The 23,130-nt window shown below is 38.8% G+C and overlaps 3 protein-coding genes across 5 annotated transcripts; all 3 read right to left on the bottom strand.

Annotated features, from left to right (window-relative positions):
• Positions 1–185: 185 nt before the first annotated feature.
• On the bottom strand, positions 186–6,453 carry LOC117537535 (hydroperoxide isomerase ALOXE3-like). Of its 2 annotated transcripts, XM_034202776.1 has the most exons (15): positions 6,258–6,453; positions 5,932–6,093; positions 5,154–5,358; positions 4,960–5,041; positions 4,740–4,862; positions 4,488–4,591; positions 3,969–4,141; positions 3,670–3,813; positions 3,341–3,544; positions 2,317–2,403; positions 2,005–2,171; positions 1,768–1,889; positions 1,566–1,666; positions 1,226–1,396; positions 186–1,094 (listed from the first exon to the last, which is right to left on the bottom strand). In XM_034202776.1, exons 2-15 carry the CDS (start codon positions 6,076–6,078, stop codon positions 915–917), a joined length of 2,010 nt encoding a protein of 669 aa, XP_034058667.1. In that variant the 5' UTR covers positions 6,079–6,093; positions 6,258–6,453; the 3' UTR covers positions 186–914. The 2 variants fall into 2 exon arrangements, with proteins under 2 accessions (XP_034058667.1, XP_034058668.1); XM_034202777.1 differs by lacking the exons at positions 5,154–5,358; positions 6,258–6,453.
• A 2,743-nt stretch (positions 6,454–9,196) lies between these two features.
• Positions 9,197–16,156, bottom strand: LOC117537537 (arachidonate 15-lipoxygenase B-like). Its single transcript, XM_034202778.1, has 15 exons — positions 16,139–16,156; positions 15,823–15,991; positions 15,454–15,646; positions 15,277–15,358; positions 15,055–15,177; positions 14,850–14,953; positions 14,606–14,778; positions 14,367–14,510; positions 14,076–14,279; positions 13,869–13,955; positions 11,766–11,932; positions 11,469–11,590; positions 10,700–10,800; positions 9,550–9,720; positions 9,197–9,453 (listed from the first exon to the last, which is right to left on the bottom strand). The coding sequence occupies exons 2-15, from the start codon at positions 15,967–15,969 to the stop codon at positions 9,274–9,276; spliced, it is 1,998 nt and encodes a 665-aa protein (XP_034058669.1). The 5' UTR covers positions 15,970–15,991; positions 16,139–16,156; the 3' UTR covers positions 9,197–9,273.
• A 351-nt stretch (positions 16,157–16,507) lies between these two features.
• Positions 16,508–21,655, bottom strand: fbxo30b (F-box protein 30b). Of its 2 annotated transcripts, none has more exons than XM_034202750.1 (3): positions 21,512–21,655; positions 18,190–20,311; positions 16,508–17,770 (listed from the first exon to the last, which is right to left on the bottom strand). In XM_034202750.1, the coding sequence occupies exons 2-3, from the start codon at positions 20,260–20,262 to the stop codon at positions 17,576–17,578; spliced, it is 2,268 nt and encodes a 755-aa protein (XP_034058641.1). In that variant the 5' UTR covers positions 20,263–20,311; positions 21,512–21,655; the 3' UTR covers positions 16,508–17,575. The 2 variants fall into 2 exon arrangements, with proteins under 2 accessions (XP_034058641.1, XP_034058642.1); XM_034202751.1 differs by lacking the exon at positions 21,512–21,655 and adding an exon at positions 21,276–21,498.
• Between the last annotated feature and the right edge of the window lie 1,475 nt (positions 21,656–23,130).

Below are 23,130 nucleotides of genomic sequence, written 5' to 3'. Positions count from 1 at the left end.
TACAGTACTATACAAATGAATGCAATAACAAAACGAAATATTTAAATAATAATTTAATAATCTGTAGTATCATTGTCTGATAACAATAAAAAATAAATAAAAACTTTAGCTAATTACACGTCCGAAAAGGGGTCGGAAGAAGTTTACATTTATTTAATCCGACCCCTTCTCCCTTTTGTTTTTACTTTTTTTTTTTACATCTTAATATACGTTAACATACAATATAAATGAATACCCTAACCCTGAATAATTCATTTAATCATTCATATAATATATACAGGCAATTTAAGAGAATTGTCTCTATATATTCATAAGTATATATATACACATATGTATACACAAATTCATAAACATAAATTCATAAATTGAATACAAAACAAGAACATAACAGTTATGGTTTAGCAGTTTCCTCCCTGTACCTTGTGAGAATTGTGTCATTATACCTCTTTTTAAATAGTTTGATGTTTGGACATCCCTTTAGCTTCTCACTCAAATTGTTCCAGATCTTCACCCCACAAACACTAGTGGACCCACAGTAGGTGAAATGCAGCTACCCACAGTAGCTGCATTTCATATCTTAAGAAAGTCTGATACAACAAAATACACTTAATGTAGAGAAATAAATAAAATAAACATTCACCCTATTTTTTTTATCGTTTTGCCTGTAATCGATAAATAGGGGCCAGAGCAATGTTTAAGCCATTACCTCCTGTGTTAGTCAGTTTAGTTTCTGCTCAGCATCACACAACCAAGATATACTCTAGTACTCTCTTACCAGTATCCAACAACTTACTAATTATCCATTACATCTCATCTATCTGCCCCAGCAATTATACACTACATTCAAAGTATAACTGAACTCCCAGCATGCAAAATAGGTGATGAGAAATACATGAATACAATCGCAGATCTGCTTAAATAGAAACACTGTTCTCTATCTCTGCAGGGTCCAGGTATGTGTAGGGTAGTTCAAGATGTGAGTTTCTTGATGTTATTGCTTCACTGAGGTACGACAATTCTGCTTGGAATTCCTTTATCATCTGCTTAGGCTCAGGCTCATCAAATCGTTCCTCTGGGTATGTTCCCAAGGGAATCTGCCAGAAGGACACAATCAGGAAACAAAATTAGACTGACAAAGCAAAGTTAATGCTAATGGTAAAAAAGAGAAAAACATTCAAATCAGGATAGGACATCCTTCTGTAAGTATTTATGACGCCAAACTTACATAGTCTGTGTATCTGTCTGAAAGCAACCAAGTCATTGTTGCCAACTGGACTGTATCGCCAACATTCGGGAGGGTCTCCAGGACCGTCTTCATGCTTGACTGCCCCTTAGTGGTTGGAGGAGGTTTGCGCAGAAGGAGCGTGCCGTTGGGGGCCCAGGAGTTGTAGTCATACTAAATTATGAAAAAAAACATTATAGAAAAAAAGGCAACCTTTACTCCAGTGTAATGCTAAGCTAATGTCCTGCAAACGGAATGGTTATTATAAAGGAAACGAAAGCAGTTGGCTGGTCTGCCAAACTTATACTTGACCAATACATATTCTAACGCCCCAACTATTTACCTGCCCACTGTTTACGGCAGCATGTTGAACCGTTGTTGTGAAGATCACCATGGTTGTGAACTTAACCACTTCCTCAACAGTATGAAAGGCTGCTGGAAACCCTGTTGGCAGCACAATATGTTCATAAGTCAATCACTATGTGCATTACAATATACTAATATGTTTCATATTTACAAATGACTTCAGAATATGGGACAAATACCTGCGGCTTTGTTTCCTAAGAAGCCATGTGTGAAGACCTCACTGATCCAGTCCTGCAGCTCAGTGTCTTTATGCACCTCACTGTCTGAGGGATAATAGTGCTCCACTACCGCCTTCACAAAGCTGGTAAACACAAAACAGTTGTATTTGTAATAATATGAGCGTCTGAGAAAGTCTCTAATGGTGTTTGTACAATGAATCACTGTGGACAGTCACAATATTTATGAATAGGTCAAACCTTTTGATGATGTTCCACAGCTTCAGGCCATCATCTCTGTAGTAAAAGTTGGGGATAGACTCCAGTCCTCGTGCAGCGATGTTCTCCGGCAGACAGAGAGAGCTGTAGGTCATTTCAGAAAGATCCCTTCTCATGAGCTCCATTAGTCCAACAAATCCAAGTGAACTCTAACAAATCAAAAATACACATACCATCAGACAAGTTTCTTGACATCAAATTAGAAACCATCCAAAAAACTGAATTTAAGTTGCAAGGTGCGGTATGATAACATTTGTATTTATATTCACAAATATGTATTTGAAAAAGCCTTACATTACTTAAAGCCCCATCAGGTCCTAATAGATGTTGGCGCCCTCTAATGTTTATGTGAAGAGTGTGCCGGAAGTGTGGAAACAGCAGCTGAACAGAGGAAACAAATATTAAAGTCAAATAAAATGCTTGATTCAGCAGACAGGCAGAACATCAGTATAAATGAAGGAAGCTACTGTGTAAGCAAACACAACTGAAATCAGTGCTTTGACTTCTTTGAAAATATATAACCATGATAATTATAAAGTGCTTGGACTCCAACAAGTTAAGTATCACTTTTTGTTATAAAAGTTTGAGTTCTTCAATAAATACAAAATAATGGCTCATAAAACCAGTTTCCAAAGAAGATCTAGAAAGAATTGGGAGGGATGAAACCCTCTTTAATGGTCACACATGCAGAGCACACAGCACACACAGTGAATTTGTTATCTGCTTTGAACCCATCCTAGTACCAGGAGTCTAGTACTAGGAGCAGTGGGCAGCTATTGTACAGCGCCCGGGGAAATGGAAGTAATAAAAAAATACTATGAAAAATAAGTAACGAAAAAAAAAGTGAATAACGAAATGATCTACAAGTATATCAAAGATACAAAAACAGTGAGACAAATACACACATTTAATACACACATGAAAGTTGTGTTTCATGCGTCAAAAGATGTGTTTTAAATGTGTGCAACATCTTCACGGATACCTCTCACCCCAGCCACAACCTGTTTGCACTTCTGGCATCTGGCAAGCGTTTCAGAAAGAGTCGTTTTTTTTGGAATTCACATGTTGTGTTACGTTAATCTCAGCACAACACTTTGCATCCAACCTCGCAAAGTAATGGGGTTTAATCAAGGACACTTGTTTGCACGCATGCCTCTTTATTTTTGAACATTTCCTGTCTCAGCTTTACTATCAACCATCTCTAGTATAGACATAATATACCTGAAAATCAATCAATACAAATTCTAAGCATTATTTCAGATCAAGGGAATACAAAAAACCTGCACTACCTATGTTGTGTGGAGCACTTATACTGTACCTTGTACATTGGGTGAATCACAGGGAAGCTGCGGAGAGCTGCAACAGCGAAGACCTCTGCCAGAAAGTGAGTCCTCATGAAGTGATGGACTGATTCGTGATCCATGCAATCTGCATTTTTAATGAACATCTTGGCTAGCAGCCAGTCAGTTTCTGGGTCACTGGGCAGGAAGATGGGGTTCTTCTCAGATGGTTGTTGATTCAACTGGAAATTGATAACAAAATAGATTATTAACTCTCCCTTCACGATACCTTGAATGTTTTCCATAGACTGACCATGGTAAAGACCCATAACATTACATGCTGGCTTTCAAATAGATGTTACAGTACCTGTATTGCAATTGGCATCAGTTTGTTGTCTGGGTTCACGTTGAGCAAACAGAGACCAGCAGTCACGTGCAGAGGTTCACCATTATAGGCTGCAGGGGGAATTCCATCCATCTTCTTCTGGTCATAAAGGAACATATTGCCTTTCTGGAAAGACATAAGAAAGAAATGTTTAAGACGTCATCGAGAGGTATCACAGAATTGTAATAAGTCAAGGAAGTATGACAGAGGGATAGTAAATGGACAAATCATGTTTCCGAAACAAAGATTACCATCCATTTAAAGTTAATTTTCATTCATACCTCCATTTCCTTCTGCAGAGAGCTTCCCTCTTCCAGGAACGGCTTCACCATTTCCTCTGTGACCGGGAAGTTTGTGGGAAGCTCTGAGCAGCGCTTGATAACACCGGGGTTGACTCCATTCAGGAACTGATATCCATAGAAGTCATCGTCCATCCAGTGGTCTGCAACATACTCTGGAAGAATAGCAATTGATATATAAAAAATATACCAACATTATATATTGGGTTTAATACGAATAACAATTGGTTCATTTAATAAATAATATAATATCATTTTTCTAAAATGTTTTGGGGTTTTTCAGGTTCAACATAATCATCATTGTCATTGACTGTAAAGCAAAAATATTGGTCATGTATTTATATAATTACTTTTACTGAAATACTTAACTTTGTAGAAAACAAATAATTGTACAGAGTAGACCAGGAAAAACATCTACTGAATCTATCTGTTGTTATGAAACCATGACATAGATGGGGTGAGTTACACCGACAACTGGTAAATGGGATAACAAGAACATACCTGACATTGTTGTCTTGTTATACCAGAATATTTTTTTTATGTCTTCAATGCTTTCCCATTGTGCAGTAGATCCTAGCAGCCCCTTAACCTTGAGTTCAATACCTCTGAAGTAAAACAAGGAACAATTGTAACACAGGAATAAACAACATACAGAAATGAATTGCAATTTACCCTTTCCCTCAATATTTAGTCTAGAGAATAGAGCTGTATTGTAATTAATATATACACATATATTTAAATATATTGACCCACGTCATAGCTTTTGAGTAACGCATGTCAGCTGTTCTGGAATCAGAGAAGCGGATTTCAGCTGGGAGCTCAGACACGTCATTGAAATTGTTCATGTGGGGTATTCCTTCAGCCATAATCTTCCATCTAATAAAACAAACAAAGTTACCCAAAAGCACAAAGACATTTCTACAGATAAACTTTGGCGACAAACGGCAGCTCTACTGCTCATATGGAAACGTACTCGAACAAGCTCTTTTTGAGCATCAGCTCATTCTTCCTGTGGTCAATCAACAGGGGGTGATCCTCCTCAAAAGCTTTCATTGCTGGGACATGAAAAGAACATTATAGCAGTCAAATTTAAATGTACAAAGCCAACGAGATGTACAAAACCGGTTAATATGTATGAATCAGTTATTTGGGGACATTGATGCAGACCTCTCCCTCCTCTCAGCTCCACCATTTCTCCCCTACCAATCCATCTGTAGCAGGGGTAAAGAATGACATCTCCTTCTGGAGTCGTCACCACCATTTTGGAGAAGTACCACTCATCTTCTGGGAGACATAAATACTTCTCCTTCTCAACCTTAACCAGCAGAAGTTTGCCCAGAGATACACTGGTTTTCACGGTGTAGCTCCCTGTCTTGGAATAATAATTATAATTGTTATTATATTAATATATACTATTATAATTAAAAAAAGCAATATCTGCTAAAAAGTCTCAGTCACAGACTATTTGTGCATATTGAAACCAAGCTACCGCCTCCTACAACGGTGTAGTCTGAAAAGTCAAAGCTTCCTTATGGTAAACTCAAACAGAATATACAGTTTATGTATATACTGCCATTTACAATATAATACAGTTCAACACATATATTATGATGTATTGCACATTGAAACTGAGATATTTGGGACAACGTAATGAAGGGAAGCATTTTAAAAGTGTAAGCCTCAGCAGATTATCCTTTAAAAGTGTGACTTAAAAAAAAAGTGAAATGTATAATTTAACGGTACAATAAATGTGAAAGACCATTATATTGTGTTTATATCATTTCTGCATATTGAGAGTAAGAGTTATAGCAGTTAACGTCACATAGATCACACGTTGAAGTAGGATCTGTGAATTCTAAATGATGACTTAAATCTAAAGTGCTTACTTGATGATGCAATCTGTTATTTACAGACAAGTGCAGATGTTTAACTGGGTTGTACTTACTGCCCCTGTTTGAAAGTCCACGCCATAGTTGTCCATCAAAGTTCGCTCACTCTGCTCCTCAGTTCCAAATAAGGTGACATACAAGTAGTCCGATGTTCCTGCATATTGCATGGCACCCGTTGTCATCTCTAGCTTGTACTCAGCCATGGTTACCTGTGGATACTGTTTGGAAAAATAAACACATTTGAGTCTCTTCATTTACAGAATGAAGGCTCCAATACGCAGCAAAACAAAACAATGCTGACACTGCCTGTGCATTGTGAACCTTCTTTCATGAAAACATTTGAACTTGGATACAATGCATCTACCCAAAACATATTTCTTACCTTCTAGGTTTTCCCTCGCCTGTCTGTCTTCTTGCTTACTGTCTCAGCACTGACTAACCTTGTTGAGACTAACGCCCCTAATGTGCATTAACTTAAAAGTGGGCGGTTCTCCCCAAACAAAGCTTCTATCCAAACATTTTGCTTTTCTGGTTTTCAAAGCGTGTACATGTAGGTTTAGAGGGGGAGGGTGTATCAGTTGTTCTAAACCACTCATTCTGGCAAGAATAACCTACATTCTTGTAGTTTACAATATGTTTATGATCAACCACTTAATTCATAATAAACACACAGTGATAGACTGTCAGGATGGTTGATGCTGAGTCACCAAAGGAGGACCCATATGCAATCAGTCAAGGCAGCCAGGAAGGTTCGAGTGATTTATTTACAGAAATAAAAATATACTGGCTACTTGGCATAATAATAATAATAATCCTTATATTTATTATAGCGCTCTCAAAGCGCTTTACAAATACACATACAGATATGTAATGGTCATCTGCTGTGGACAATACCCACAGGAGCAAATTCGGGTGAAGTGTCTTGCTCAAGGACACAACGGCCTGACGCAGTGGGGCGGGAGCGGGTTTCGAACTGGAGTTCCCCAACGCCCCCTTGATCTGATGATCAAACGCACAGACCACTGCGCCACCCGCGTCCCGACTTGTATAAGTCTGGGCAAACAGGAACCAGGACACGGACACAGAGCCGACAGGCAGCCCAAATGTTTGATTACAATGTGCCAATACACACAAGATAACATTATGTTCAAACAGCAAACACATTACATAGTTGCTCTATTATAGCATTATAGCATTCATCTCACGATCATAAAGAAAGCTGTTCTTTAGCCCAAAGTTAAATACTATATAATAATACACCATGTGTTCAGCTACTGCTTTATTTCCTAGTGTATGCTGTATTTGGATTGTCTAAATATTAAGAAAAGTGAAGAGTCATACTATATTTAAAGGCGCAAAACATATTGATGGCCTTTGATGTTTTGTACATACTTTAATGGAGCTGTGGAATCAGCAATTGTACAGAGAGATAACAATCACTAAACTAGAAGAACTACTAAGATGCAAGCTCCTCCAGCCTGATTTTCTACCTTTTTGTTGTATCTCTGGTTTTCAATGGTTTGAGGGCAAGGAGCATTACATGCACAAAACCAGTCATTATGGCGGCAACACATTCGGACTTTAGTAGTGTTGGACAAGCAGTTGTAGAGAGATCAAAACACTGACGTCTAACTATAGGATGCATGGCATAGTCTCATTTGAAGAATTTAAACATTTATATGATAGCCAGTACAAATTGAGGGTGACCTCATCACCCAAAAGAACATTAAAATCCTAACCAACCTGAAAACTTAAATGTCTTGTCTTAGAAAATTAGAAATGTCAAAAAGCCAGACTGCATGGTGTAGTGTTGTTAGCAATCCTCAAACTTGAGTTTATTGAGTGATTAAGTTAAACATCCATGCTGTTTTCAAAATCCTGTCAGGTTATTTATCAGGAAGCATTTAGTTTGAGAGTATTGGAAGGGATCAGCAAGTTAGTTCAAAGAGGGTAACCTATTCAATTCAAAACAACCTAGCAACAAATATTAGCAAGCACACCCTGAATATGTTCATCTTCAATAAATAAAAACCCATCCACCCGCTTCGGTATTTTTAAAGTGTAAAACAAATGTAAAAAAAAAGGTTCAGATTATAAAACAAGCACCACCTCTTTGTAACTGTATCGAAACCTTGAAGGCATTGAATGACAGGGAAGCTGCAGAGTGGGACAATACTTTTTAACAAGGATGAGTCTTTTGAAGGCATAGACTGACTGATGTTGCATTAAAGCTGTATTTTAAGTACATTTTACCAAATATTGTTGCTGTGAGCTAAAACAAGAATGCTCATTTCAAACCTTTATTTAGACAGATAGGTCCCTTGAGATCACGGATCTCTTTTACAAGGGAGACCTGCATCAATTTAGTTCCACATGAAACATAAAAACAAACAATAGAGAACATCATATTTACCAACACCCATAGTGTCAGAAAGCATCTCGTGCAGACGTGCCTTAAAAACATTCAGAGAAATAAAATTGCTCAAATTCAATTTGGACTGTAGGTTGTTCCAAGCAAGTGGAGCGGCGCACATAAAAGCTGTCTTACCTAAAACGGTCCTTACCCTTGGTACATCTAACAAGACTACATCCTGCGATCTCAGACAATAGCTGCTTGCAACTTTCTGCTTTACCAGAGAACAGATGTAATACGGGAGTTTGCCCAACATAGCTTTATAAATAAAAGTGTACCAGTGACTGAGCCTCCGTACAGAGAGTGATGCTGAGACAACAGTTACGTGTCAACATGCATACATCCTGCTCATGCATCCTGGTAGCTGCAGTCCAAGGCACACATGACAACATTTCACACTGAACTTGCTGCACAGATGCAGCTTGTGAAACAAGTTTCTTATGCAGCACTGTTTGCGTTGAGGAGTTTTGTTTGCCACACTAAATGCTGCTGCAGTTTCTGCTAACCTCCCTCTGCTCATTCTGACCGGACTTTTAAAAAAAAAAAAACTAATTTGATAGTGTTACGTCTTTGTTAGATTAATAATTGTATTCGATGACCATAAAAAAAACGTAGCCTTATACTGTACTAAAGGTGATATCGGAAGTTGCTGAACATAATCTATAGGGTAACAAAGCAATGGAGTAAAAGTCTCATTTTACTAAACACCTCTGCCTCAACTTTCCTTCAATCCTTATATCAGGAAAACCTACTTAATGAAGATATTTGCCGTTTGTCTTTACAATTTTAACCATTTGGTTTTAGAATACTTGCAGTTGAATGGTTTGGTGAAGAGATGCAAACAAAATCTACAATATAAATATGTGAAACTTTACTTTAATGATAAGATTACAGTATCAAGATGGCAGTACATTGGACAACAAAGCGACGGCAGGTTGTTTATTTGAGCCACAGTTTAAAGTATTTTCTTGGTCAAATACCAAGATTAAATTCCTGGACTGTTTTCAATTTCTTTTGGGTTCAAATAATTAAAAGGCTGCTCAAGCTTTGAGTTCCTCTTGGTTATAGCCACACTGAGGGAGGACAGCTCTGCTTGAAAATCTTCGATCATCTGTAAGGCTGCAGGCTCAGCAAAGCGTTGCTCAGGATAAGTACCGAGGGGCTCCTGGCGGGGACAAAATCCAAATGTTATGCAAGGGAATGGGACATCTTTGAAAAGGTAGAGTTACTGGTTGTGATTAATGTAACGCAGGATACTCACAAAATCACTGAAATTCCCCCTGAACAGCCATGTATATGACATTACAAGTATTGCGCTTGATTTTTTGGGCAGATATGCCAAGATGTCCTCCATGCTTGACTGTTCCTTTGTAGTTTGAGGAGCTTTGTTCAGGATAAGTGGACCATTGGGAATCCAACCTAGATGGTCAAACTTTAAAAAAAATAAATCTTGAGGGTTAAAATAAAAAAGTTATGGTTTGACATTAATAAATCTCATTTGTTCTCCTAATTTCTTTATGGTAGAGATTAATGTTGAATTACTTTAATCTCACCCATAATGTTACCAAGTAAGCTGTTACTGCTCACAACTGAGCCAGCCAGCTATCAATGTAAAATGTTGCAATTGTATTTTTACACTTTGTACAAAACAAACACTAAATCATTGAACTTTAGGTTATTGTTAGTGGTTTTGTCCTCTTTGACTCCACTTAATGTACTGTATAGCATCTTTAGCTCAAGGGGAAATCAATATCTCCTAATCAGAGGGTCAGTAGTCTAATCCCCAGCCTCTTCAGTAACACATCAAAGTTTCCTTGGGGAGGATACTTTACCCCAGATTGCCCCCATAGGCATGTCTTTGTATAGACGTGTAAGTTAGTCACGTTGACATTAAATGTACAAACACATGGGTGCTATCCGTCTTTTCATACAACTTTGAACCGGAAGGCAAAAAAGGCCCTTTCCCGAAAAAACTAAAAATTCTACTTTTGAATTAACCCAAACCATGATGTTTTGTGTACATACTTTAATGGAGCTGTGGGATCAACAAGAGAGATAACAATCACTAAACTAGAAGAACTAAGATGCAAGCTCCTCCAGCCTGATTTTCTACCTTTTTGTTGTATCTGGTTTTCAATGGTTTGAGGGCAAGGAGCATTACATGCACAAAACCAGTCATTATGGCACCAACACATTGGGACTTCGGAAGAAGTGTTGGACAAGCAGTTGTACAGAGATCAAAACACTGACGTCAAACTATAGGATGCACGGCATAGTCACATTTGAAGAACTTAAACATTTATATGATAGCCAGTACAAATTGAGGGTGACCTCATCACCCAAAAGAACATTCAAATCCTGAAAAAAATAGATTATACTCTACTACTTTTTTCTAAAAATGTAATATTTACCTGTCCACGGTTCCCTGCAGAATGTGAAGCTGATGACGTGAAGACCACTGTAGTGACAACCTGGATAAGTTCCTCCACAGTCTGAAGGCTTGAAGGAAATCCTGTCAAGAATGTTATGTTAAAAACCTACTGCACATTTCTCACAGAGCATCTCATCCTACTTTTGTATATATTTTTTTAAATCTCAAAATGTAATAACCATCTTTTGTTTTTACATGCATTCTACTTACTGTCTATTTCAGAATGTGATGCTTTGTTTAAGTTCCTTACATTTGTTTTACAGCAAATGTCATCATCCAATCAAGATAAAGCCTTTTGGAAAGATGGATTATCCATTTAAGGCAAGTTAAAACTTAGTGTGAAGGGAGGGGGTTGACTTGGCATCTAAAGCCAATCTATCTAAAGCAACTCTGACTACTTTTAAATCCAGACTAAAGACTTTTCTTTTTGCCGCTGCTTTTAATTGAACTATTCACATCTTAAACTGCACTGTAACTTTTATCCATGTATTTTTTCTTTTAATGTTTCTTTTATTATCTTTTCTTTTGAATTACTGATTTTAACATTTAAAATTACATTTTCTTAATGTCTATCGTTTTTTGTAAAGCATTTTGAATTGCCTTGTGTTGAAAGGTGCTATATAAATAAACTTGCCTACATGATATTCTACAATCTGTCTCTAACAAAAAAAGGACTACTGCAGGACCTTAGGCTTTTACATACACATGTAAACATTTCGAAAGGAGCATACAACAACAAATATATATACCTGAGTCATAATTCCCCAGAAATCCATAATAAAATATCTCATTGATCCATTCCTGGAGCTCAGAATCTGTAGACACTTCACTGTCAGATGGATAATAGTATGCCACCATTGACTGGATGAAGCTGAGGACAATAACATTTACCAGTATCAGGAGTGTGACATCTTGAGATTGTTGCATCAATATCCAATTTAAAATCCAGAATCTTAAGACTTGTGTCCCCCTATTTTGTCTAATGTGGCATATAATGGCATTGATCCTCAAACACCAGGGTTGACAGCTATCAAGCAGAAAGTCACCTGTTGATGATGCTCCACAGCCTCAGTGCATCATCTCTGAAATGAAAGTTGGGGATGGACTCCAGTCCTCTAGCTGCGATGTTTTCCGGCAGGCAGAGGGAGCTGTAGGTCGTTCTGGAGAGCCCCCTTCTCATTAGTTCTAGTTGTCCCTCTTTATCAAGTGAACTCTGAAACAACAAATACTGGCTACATTTCAAATGCACAAATGTGAAATTTCATTTTCTCTACATAACATTTCTCACCGTCAAAACCCCAAACATATCTGTAGAGGCTAAGCCAACGCTTTAAGCCTCTGAGGATCCACTATGTTGGCGTAATTGACGCACACAAAGTTTGCCAGGTGAATAAAAGTCTGATACAAAGCTTCCAGTTAAATACAGGCCATTTATTTCCTTTTGACTGGTGTCCATTTCATTTGCTTCATTTTCTCACAGAAAAGCCCCCACCAAGTGTCAGCAGAATTCAAATAATAATTCCAAAGAAATGCAAAACAAAAAATACATCTTCAAATATATTTTAAGATCATGTTTAATCTTCCAATTTGTCTGTACATTGCCGTTTTAGTCTGTGTTCTTCTAATTAGCGTCTACAGTGTGCCTATTGAGCCGTTTTGAGCGACGTGGGTCAAGCCCCTCTCTCTCTCACTGTCACTATCAAAGTGAATGGTTGCTGTAAAAACTACACTGCGCATGCTCAGAGTATTTTTCGATTCCATGTGTGCGGCAAAAGAGTAAACACCATAGGGGCACGGTGCTGACATGCCTACCAAACGTCATCTCATAATTCAGAGCTGATTCGCTGCAAGTACGTGTGCCGCGAAAATAGTAGTTGTTTGTGAAGAGGAGACGAGTGTATGGCGATTAAAATGGAAAGAAAATGAATGAAGTTGACCATCTACTTCAGCTTTGGTAAGTTCATTTAAGTCATATCTTTTGTTGATCTTCTGTGTTTTGCCAATTCTTTCACACACACGGGTATTGGGCCGAGGGCGACACCGTACTTCCGGTATCCGCAATTTTACGCGAGGTGCAAGCAGGCCGAGGGTTTAGCCGTACACCGTCTAGGTGTTGCTAAGCTTCCTGTACTGAATATCATAGTCTATTGCCTTAATCAATATCTAGTCAACTCTAAAATACCACATATATGCAATGATAATATTATTGTGACAAGTGGGGTATTCACCTGGTGTTTCCAGAAATTAGACGTAGATGCAGCCAAAATCGACGAAGGCCACTTTCGAGGGTCGTTTTTCCATACATCTGCAGGCAGTCTGTAAGGGCAATCCGACAACCCACACAGCTCTAGTTTACGCTGGTAACGACCTAGAGCACACCCCTCAAGTCCAGAGATGTAATCCGAAGACATGCAGCGATTTCTTCGGTCGTTAATTCAGAAAAAAAACCTAGTGCGCTCTGCCTGGCTACGTTAGCTAGCTGTTTATATTTGCACCTCCAGGATATTTGCACCTCCAGGAAAATGGCGTATTTATTTATATATATATATATGGCGCGCGTTGCATTGTGGGTAGCTCGTGACGTCACTGTGTGAAAGAATAGGCTATTGCTCTGCTGGATCGATTGATATTGTGACCTCGGTGATGAGTGTCTGTTTTTCTTATACCCCCCCTCTCTATCGGAACCATGGATAGCCTACAGCCATTTGCTTACGTGTTTAAAAAAGCACCAGAAGCTTATCTATCCACACACACCTCAGTTGTTCGTGCCCCACCACTTTTGTACATATAAAAACGGCAATGAATGTTTGTATTCCCGTGTTTATTCTCCATGTAGTCAAAAACTGTATGGCCTTCCGGCGGAACCTCTAACCACAAACATTGGTTCCTACCTTTATACCCACAGTGTTAATTGGCTCCTACAATATCTTTTTGACTAACTGCCGTGTTTTTAAATGTTATGTATGTCTAGTTATTGCACACTGGAACAGGGTTGCACTCTGAATCTCGGTGTATTTTTGTACAATTACAATAAAAAAGCTTTAACTGTTTTTCTATTTGATCAAGATATTTAAACAGTTATAGAATTGACTATGTTGTTTAAATGGTTAATGTATGATTTCCATTTTAAATATATTAAAAAGTCATACCTTTGAAAATAATGTACCAGGGCTGAGAAGAGTCTCACGAGCAAGTATGTTTATAGGAATGGTAAATCGGTGATGGGGGGTCAGCAGCTGTAAGAAAGGAGACATATGTGACAGTAATGAACCTACTGTAATATCATTGAGCTGATTAAAGTAAACACATCTCATATGGCCTGCAATATTGCACTCAAAATAATAAATAGGGCTCACCTTGTGCAGGGGGTGATTCTTTGGGAGGTTGCGAAGTGTCGCCATTGTAAACACTTCTGGCAGTAGATGAGTCCTCAGAAAATGACTGACTAATACGTGATGGAGGGCATCTGCACTCCTTACAAACATTTTGGCCAGCATCCAGTCAGACTCCGAGTCGGTAGGCAGGAAAATTGGGTTCTCCTCTGAAGGTTGCTGACTGAGCTGAGGGTGGGGACATTTTTTTATTTTGCAGAAAGTATTAAAAAAACAAAAAACTGAATTGAGATTCAATCACGAGATATGAGAAACCTGAATTGCAATGGGGAGTAGTTTCTTCTGTGGATTTAGGTACAGCAGGCAGAGAGCAGGAGTCACCACAGTGGGTTTACCATCAATAACTTTTGTGGCAAGACCTTCCATGATCTTGTAATCACTAAGGAATATATTGCCCTTCTGTAGGAAACAAAATTATAAAAACAGATAAGTGCCAAGTGAGGACAATCTTTAACACATCTAAAAACATAAAATACACTAGAAATTCACTTTACCTTCATCTCTGCATTCAAAGAACTTCCTATGGCCAAAAAAGGTTGAACCATTTCCTCTGTTAAGGGGAAGTTGGATGGCAGCTTTGAGCAACGTTGAATTATGAAGGGGTTGAGTCCATTGAGAAACTGGTATCCAAAAAAGTCGTCATCCTTCCAGTGCTCCGACACATACTCTGGGACATAAATGATGTATTAGTATAAAAGGTGTTTAACAGAGCAGTGAAACACTTTACTGAGATCCTACCTGCCATTGGTGTCTTTTTAACCAATGAGGCCATCTTTAAGGCCTCAAAGCTTTCAAACTGCTGATTCAAATCTGTCAGACCTTTTAGTTCGAACTCAGCATATCTGGTTAAAAGAGAAGGAGAAAAAGATAAATCACTTGTTATTGCACTGGATATTTGTTTTAGACACTTGGTCTACAAAATAAGGTACGTTAGGGCACTTACATTTCTTTTAATGTGTTTTGGAGTTCAAAGGCTCTTGAGAATGACAACCTACTTTCTGCAGGAAGAGCATTCTCATCTTTGATGTCCACCATGTATGGCAATCCTTCTGCATACACAGCCCATCTGCAGAGTAAAACAGGAAATAAAAAGATATAAATCCCAATCAACAGTCATTGAGGTGCACCTTGGTACACTGCAAAATTAAGTTGATTGAAGACTCACTTGTAATTTATTTTTTGTTGAACCAATTCTTTTTTCCGTTGGTCTACTAGTTTAGGATGGAGATCTTCAAAAGCCTTTGTAGCTGTGTGTTTGCAAAGAAATACATGTACATTCTTAAATGTGCTTAAAATGTACATGACATATAGCTTCTAACAATTTGGGAATTACTTCACTAACCTCTTCCCCCTCTCAACAACACAATATCCCCCTTGGAAAGCCAACGGTGACAGGGGAAAATCATTTCATCCCCCTCAGGTGTTGTCACCACTATTGTGGAGCAAAACCAATCCTTTGCCAAAGGATCTTTCTCCATTTTTAGGAAGAGAAGACATCCCAACGTAAAAAGTGTAGTCACAGCAAACGTTCCCACCTGGTGTTGTAAAGGAAGATGCATTCAGCATTCAATATGGGCATATATTAAGCTTCTCCCAAACAGTTTCCACCCTTAACTTTTGTCCTGAATTTAAATAAAATGCTGGAACTCCTTAATAATGTTAAGAGAAAAAAGATATGGACTATTACAATTCATTTAGTTTTACAAATTACCTTTCCATTTGTATCATCCAATCCCAAACTCGTCAACTGAGTGCGCTCCGATTGCCTTTCAGTACCGATCAGGGTAACATACAAGTTATCAAATGTGCCTGCATACAGCATGCTTCCTGTGGTCACTTTCAGAGTGTACTCTGCCATAATGCCTGGCTAGCTACAACAACTGAAACACAATGGATAACAAACAACAATGATTACATGCAGTATAGCTTTTCTCCACTCCAAAACATTCAAATATGACCGCATCTAACATGCACAATCATTGAGTGTTCTTGTTGAACTGATAAAGCCCCATAGACAGGTAACCCACCTTTTCAGTTGAACCACCACACAGGTGTAGCAGGACTGTGATTGAGCTATTTGAAAGGAAATCACAGGTGTTGAGCATTCCCTAATCAAGAGTGTTGAGACCTCAGAGTGAGTTGTTTTCTATAAGGTCAGTCCATCAAAGAGGCCCAGAGTGAGAATCTGTCTTAAACACATTAACACAGTAAGGAAGTTAAGTTGCTCTTATTATCACTATTTAGAATAAGTGCCATTCATAAATGTATCTTTAGGTAACTTTTAAGGTATCTTAATTCATTCAGAAGTGACCAGCAGAGGCTGCAGCTACACACATGCCATATCTTGGAAATGATTAATAAAAAGGATGGCCGCACACCAAAACAACATAGAAAAGTTAACGGGTTAAGCTTTATTCAAATGTAATGTTCACATGTTTGATTCTTCATAATGTTCATAGTTTTTACCACATTTACATTGGTTTGAGGCTTTTTTCAGAATAATGGAAATATATTTTCAGAGAATCTGTGAGCCACGTAATAAGATTTGGCTGATAACACATGCAATTACCAAAACTGTCAATGTTTGGGATGATAATATGTCTTTATGTAACTAGCTGAGATCAGGTATGTCACCATTCAGTGTTGAAACTGGACGGCATGTCAGTTTGTAAGAAGAAATGTGGATGTGTTCAATGCTATGTCTTAATCATATTAAATATTTCAGTTTGTTTTCAAATGGAAAATTGGATGTTCACATATAAAGCAAGACAATAACATTTTCATTTTACAGAGAAAAAAAATATTTAAAAAGGTAGGTTAAGATATTTTCTTTTTACTAAGGTAGAACAAGGAAATTGTGTATTGAATAACTAAGGAGTGATTTGAAGAATTCAACAAATACTTAGAAGGCTATAAAGACTTTATTAAATGGTAGTAAATCACATGTGTTGTCAGGCTGTCCTCACATTAATATCCATCTGTTTTGACTTACCACTATAGGGATCAGAAAGACTGAACATTTATGGTCACATCAACAAAGAAAGGATTAACAAATCTTGTGTAAAGTGCTGGCAAAGCTTCTGTAACACAGATAATGCAACATAACCAACAATCTGCTTTTCTCCAATGGCTACTACTCAAAGGCAAACAGTTATACAGTATATCTTACAGAATCATATCAATCTATTGTGCACATTTGTCTTCAAATATATATATATTTTCATCTAACCAGAATAAAGTGGAACTTTCAGCACAAATCCATGCTAACTATTTGTTTCTCATCATAGGGACACCCACAAACACAGACCTTCATTGTGAAAAGTATGGTGTGATTTCTTTAAGGCTTCATCATAAGTGAATTACAGATAGAATTATTTGTTTTAATGACAGAAAATCTATTATTGCAACATCCACATATTCCCACAGTGACTCCCGTGCAGAAGCAAGAGGCGAGCCGCGTCGAGTCATGTGTTAATGTGACGCAGGACGCGGCGCAGCGACTGTCCATCTCGTGCAGTGCACATGGCAGGAAGGGGAACGGGCTCCGTCTTGTGCTCTGCTGTGTTGAAGTGACACTTCTTGAGATGGTTCGACATGCTGGGGAGATCATTGAAACCCCATGATGACACCGGGCTGAAGGCAGTGCTGAATCTCCACACCTGCATAAATAAATAAAAAAGGATTACTGAATGAAGAGGTCAATGCATACTAATCATTTTGTGAAGCTGCATTCCCTTCTTTTGTTACAGCATCCAAAATGCCACTATCTTATTCTATCTTACTGCTTACATTGATTTACAAATGTTTTAAATGTTATCCTAAACAAACATTATATATGTTAGGGGCACCCTCCAGAAAAATCTATCTATTTCAAACTGATTTGAAGTAATTATTCTTTAGGCTATGTTGGCTATGTATAATATTATAGCATTATTATAGCATTTAATGTAGAGCTCCATCAGCTATTTGAAATGTTTCCTTTTGTAAAAGCACTTTTCTCAGATTTCAGATACAGATTAAAAGAAATATTAAAAATAACTGACATACAGTAACTTTATAATACAGGTTTTCTACTCACTCTATTTTTGATTTGCCATGATACAGTGCCAGGGGTACCAGGGCAACGTCTTCGCTCCCACTGCAGCTCCACTATGCCTCTTATCTGGAGGAGGCTGGCACACACCTCCCTCATAGTCCGTGACACCAGAGACAGCTGGCACAGGCTGAAACTGTCCAGGAACCCAGCTATATGCCACAATATCTCAATGGGAAGCCCACTAAGTTGGTCCGACTGGAAATCAACAGGAAGTTGTGCCCCTGGGCAAGGCTGAACCCCAAAGGACCTGAGGTGCCTGTCATGAACCACTTTGGCCCCCTGGGTGGATGGGTAAAACCTTCGCTGAGAGAATGTGCAGCCATAGTATGCCAGCGGGCAGCGGTGCTCCATCCAACCATTGAGACCAGCGTGAATGTCACCATGGACATTTATGAAATGGGAAGAAAACTGGTCCCTGCGCAATGACTGACCACAGACGAAAGGGAACATATGCTGGTAGCGAGGGTTAGGAGGGAGGTAGCGGTTATGTGGGACTGCCTCGACCTCCAGAGCTTCCAAGACAAGGCAGAGGCGGAGAGTGCGGAAAGGGCTGGGGTAGGAAAGCTGGGGGGCCGCATGGTCACAGGCAGATGCAGAAGCTATGTCCCCCACTCTAGTGTTGGTAACCAAGATGGCTGCAGGGAAAGTGAAAGTCTGTGTGCCAAAGTCAACACGGTAGCCATCAACATAGACTTTGTCAGAGATCCTTCTACACTCTCTGGACTCCTCTAAACAAAAGAACAGTGCTGCTGTGATCAGATCGATTTCTCCCAGACCCATGGGGTCTTCATCCTGCTCCAAATCTGAGGTATCTACTGCCTTGTCCTCCATTTTCGGTCGCAATCTATACAGTGACCTGTCTGGGAAGTAACCTTTCCGTCCATTAGGTAATGAACATTGGCCTTGGCCCCTAAAAAAATTGTAGTTGTGAAATTTACGATCATGCCCATGGTTTTCTAAAAGAGCTAGCCCCCTGTCTTCAAGCAACACATGACCAGCGCTCGGTGCCACTCCCTGTCGGACATGCACCGGAGATGCCATCTGAGGGGTGACGGGCTCCTGAGAAACCCCAGCGTTCATGTCATCTTGAACCTCAACAGGAAAGGCCTCCATTGCTCCCGACAGTCGTCCATTTGCAGGTTTTAAAATCATTGGATCTGTTCCATTGAGAGCCCCATTTCCTATCAAACAGCTAGAACAGACACTTTGCACCTCCATGTCTTTTTTATTTAAACCATCAGCGGCTACTGGTGTTTTGATTTCTAGTTCATTCTTAGGGTCTCCATTGTCGCTCAATGTACTCATCGGAGTAGCAGCTGCACTGTTCACACACTCTGTGCTGCTGTCAACAGAGTTGGCATTGCTAACAAAGTCCAAAGCAGCAGCTAAGCTTCTTGCTGTCTCCACTGTGGCCTCGTAGAGTTTACCGAAATGCTCCTCATTCAAGCCATTAATTCCACTGGCAATTCTCTCCTTTGCCAAAACTGACGGGGGAGGTTGTGGCTGGTGTGAGGATGATGAGTGTGAAGCTGTATCGATAACGGTGGAGGCCTCAGGGGCGGATGTAGGCGAAGATGAGCCTGTTTCCCTGTTTTCCTTACCAACAGGGAGAAATGGCTCTCCTTCTGCAGTGGGTGACATGGCAATCACTTTGAGGGACTCGAGTAGTGTACGCTGGTCCTGAAGAGCAAGTGCCATGTCTAGCTGCTCCACCTCCTCCACTCCACGGCTCAGGCTTTCATAGGAAGTGTAGTCCAGGCAGCTAACGGGCCATCTGTTCCACTCCATAGTGCAGCACACCACTCCAGCTGGACACACATCGAGGTGAGCATACATTTGGTTACGCACCAGGTTGGCGGGGCAGCCATAGTCTCTGTTTAGGCAGGGGACCCTCATCAGTGGGCACATAAGGTGGTGCTCATCAACTTTGCAGGAGTGAAATACTGCCCCACACACTAAAGGACAGGTCATAATATCACAAGAAATGTCGGGTTGAGTTCTGAAGTTGCATCTCTGATTGAAGCAGGACATACAGTGAACATGATCTTCCTCCATCTTCAGACTCAAGGGGTGGAAGATTCTGAGTGTGAGAAAATCCACTGTCCTGCCAAATAAGCAACAAGAGCAAATAGTCAGTATATAAGAGATGGGATAAGACGACAAAAACAGAGAGCCCGGTTTCAATTTGTTGTGTCCGATCTTCTGTTGCATGATGACTTTGTGATAGTAGTGTTTTAAAACTTGTGTTGCACATATAAGGTTTGGTGTAGTACCAGGGATTTTAGCCCACTTGTAAATGGCTGCTATATTTCCTTCAGACCACCAGATGTCAGTCACAGTGCTTGCTGAGATCTGAGCTTACAATATTCATTTGGAACAAATAGGAAGAAACATAAAAAAGAAATCTTAAGGTTTTGTCCAATCAAAACATTTATAATTGATATCTGATTGTGTACAGAGTGCTTGTGGGATTTCCTATCATTAGTATAAAAGGGCAAAGCTTGATGAGTTCATAGTGTGAAAATAATGAATGATAAAGATAAGTATTACAGTGCAATTAATGCTGAATATCTCGAACAGACATAAAGGACGTTTATTGACCATTTATTTCATTACATCTAACATGGTTGCAATTGTATTTTGATAATTGTGCAGAGACTACTGAAACATGTACACTTCTGCAACTGAGATGCACATCTGCTGAAATAACACAGAAACTGTATTCTGTTTCCATAACCATTTTATCAGCAATATATTAAGGGAATTTATATTCTGTCACTTTTACGAATCGGTCAGTTTACGAATGCAGCTTGCATGCATGGACATTGCCTAAATACATCATCTAACGTTAAGTAGTCACTGAGCCATAAAACGCATACATTCTTGTCATAACTAAATCCTGAATTGTTGCGAAATGTAGCATGCAACCATTCTGTTTAGTTGTAAAGGTTAAATCAGGTTAACTTAACAAGTAGCAAAAACAGAGCGCATAATACAGATGGCAACCGAGGTAGACACAATAAGTCGATTGCAACTAGCTTCACAGTTAGACCTTTAAGTTTACTTACCACAATCAGCACTGTATTAAAGGAACCGACGATGACAAGATAAGCTTTATAAACAGTTAACAATAGTTTTGTATGCCACCGTACCTGTTGTCAACATTTATGTCGCTGTTAAACCAACTTGTTTTGAAAACAATGGCAAGCTAGCTATCCTAGCCGGCTAATGTTGGCTAACAACAGCTCGGAAGTTCACGACAAGCTAACAGCGAGCTAATGTTAGCATGCGAGTAGTTTCTCACCTTATCGTTGCGTTGGTAAAAAAAAATATTCTGAGATGTTTATTGTTGTTATATAAATACTACTAGCTGTTGCTGTAGTTGTCTCTTTTCAGAAAATGCTAATGACAGCTATTAACTACAGTCCTTGTCATCCAGCCCCTTTTTTTCCTGTTCAAAACTTTATTGACCAAGATGTTGAACCATTTACAGTATCATTAAAAGGCCTGATGGCTCATATCGACATTATAGAAGGTCGAGAAAAAAGGTAAGAGAGAAAAAAGAACAGAATTGTGTTATATAGATATACACCGAACCACTTTGTAATAAAAAAAAATACAATAATGTTAAATCAGATTTGTATTATATAGATAGACAGACCGAACCGTCTAATACAAATACAATAATGTAAAATCTGGAAGGTATGAGTTGTCAATAAAACGTTGTGCATGTGTCAATAAATTAAACCTATCCACCAATCAAATCTAATAATTCAGCTAAACGTTACACTGAACTTATCCTCTGCTTCCTATAACAATTGTATCTTCACCAAACAGTTAAAACAAGTGCTTTTAATTTAAATGAGTTATACAAATCTGAATTACATTTCTTTGAGCTGTTCATTTCGACTTGGTCTACTTAATCCTGTTTAAAAAATATTTAACAAACACTGGATTAAATGTTTAATGGTATACTTATTTATATAAATAAAACTCAAAAGTTGTATTAAATAAACTTGATTATTAAACGTCTTTCTTTCTTTATTGAAAAACAACCAACATGCAGTAACCAGTAACAACCAGAATGAGGGCAGTGTCCTCTTATTGTTGCTAAACGGCCTCCTGGCTGGTAGTGGTTGGACTTCTGCAGTTAACTGAGGGACATGCCACTTTTGGAGGTCGGGGTCACATACAAAGCAGCCCCCCTGAAGCTGGGAGGGCTGACTCATGGACACATCAGCAGGACAGTGCTTAGTAATACTGAACACACTTGTCATGAGGTGTTGAAACAAGCCCATGCAGTCAGTGGGACCATCACCATTTACATAATTTAAAAATAAAATGAACACTGAATTCACAAAGATTTGTCATACAACTCTTTATACATTAAGCTAATAAGCAGTTGTCGACATACATTTTACAACAACTTTAGCTGTATTAGATTAAACCTGACTAAATGTGGATTTTGCATTATGACAGAATTTGCAGACAGTTTTTAATGTGATATTTGCATATTTGATTTCCCACAAGACAAATAATTGTGTTATTGACATTATTGTTTTACTGGTTCATATATAGTATGTTTGCTTCATTTAATAAATGGCCTTTTTAAAGTTGCCAGGCAACTATAAAACAATCTGATACTTGAATCCTAATGTTAAGGCCAGCATTGAAAGTACGATAACAGACAACTAAAAGGTCTTTGACTGATCGATACTAGCCTGCACCAGGATTACGGCAAGCAATAGACTAAAATAGACTTCTACAAAATGTTGTTCCAAACATTCTCTCCTGAACAATACTAGCCAACATCATCAACAATTATATTACAGCTTGAGTCAACGCGCACTTGCAGTCAACCCACGCAGACAGCAGTCCTAGAATAAACCGAGTACCGCTGTCGCCCTTTGCCCTAAAGTGTGG

Source organism: Gymnodraco acuticeps, unplaced genomic scaffold (assembly GCF_902827175.1).
Source record: "Gymnodraco acuticeps unplaced genomic scaffold, fGymAcu1.1, whole genome shotgun sequence".
NCBI lineage: Eukaryota > Metazoa > Chordata > Actinopteri > Perciformes > Bathydraconidae > Gymnodraco > Gymnodraco acuticeps.
The sequence above is the reverse complement of the archived record's forward strand: the minus strand, read 5'-3'. Positions and strand labels throughout refer to the sequence as shown.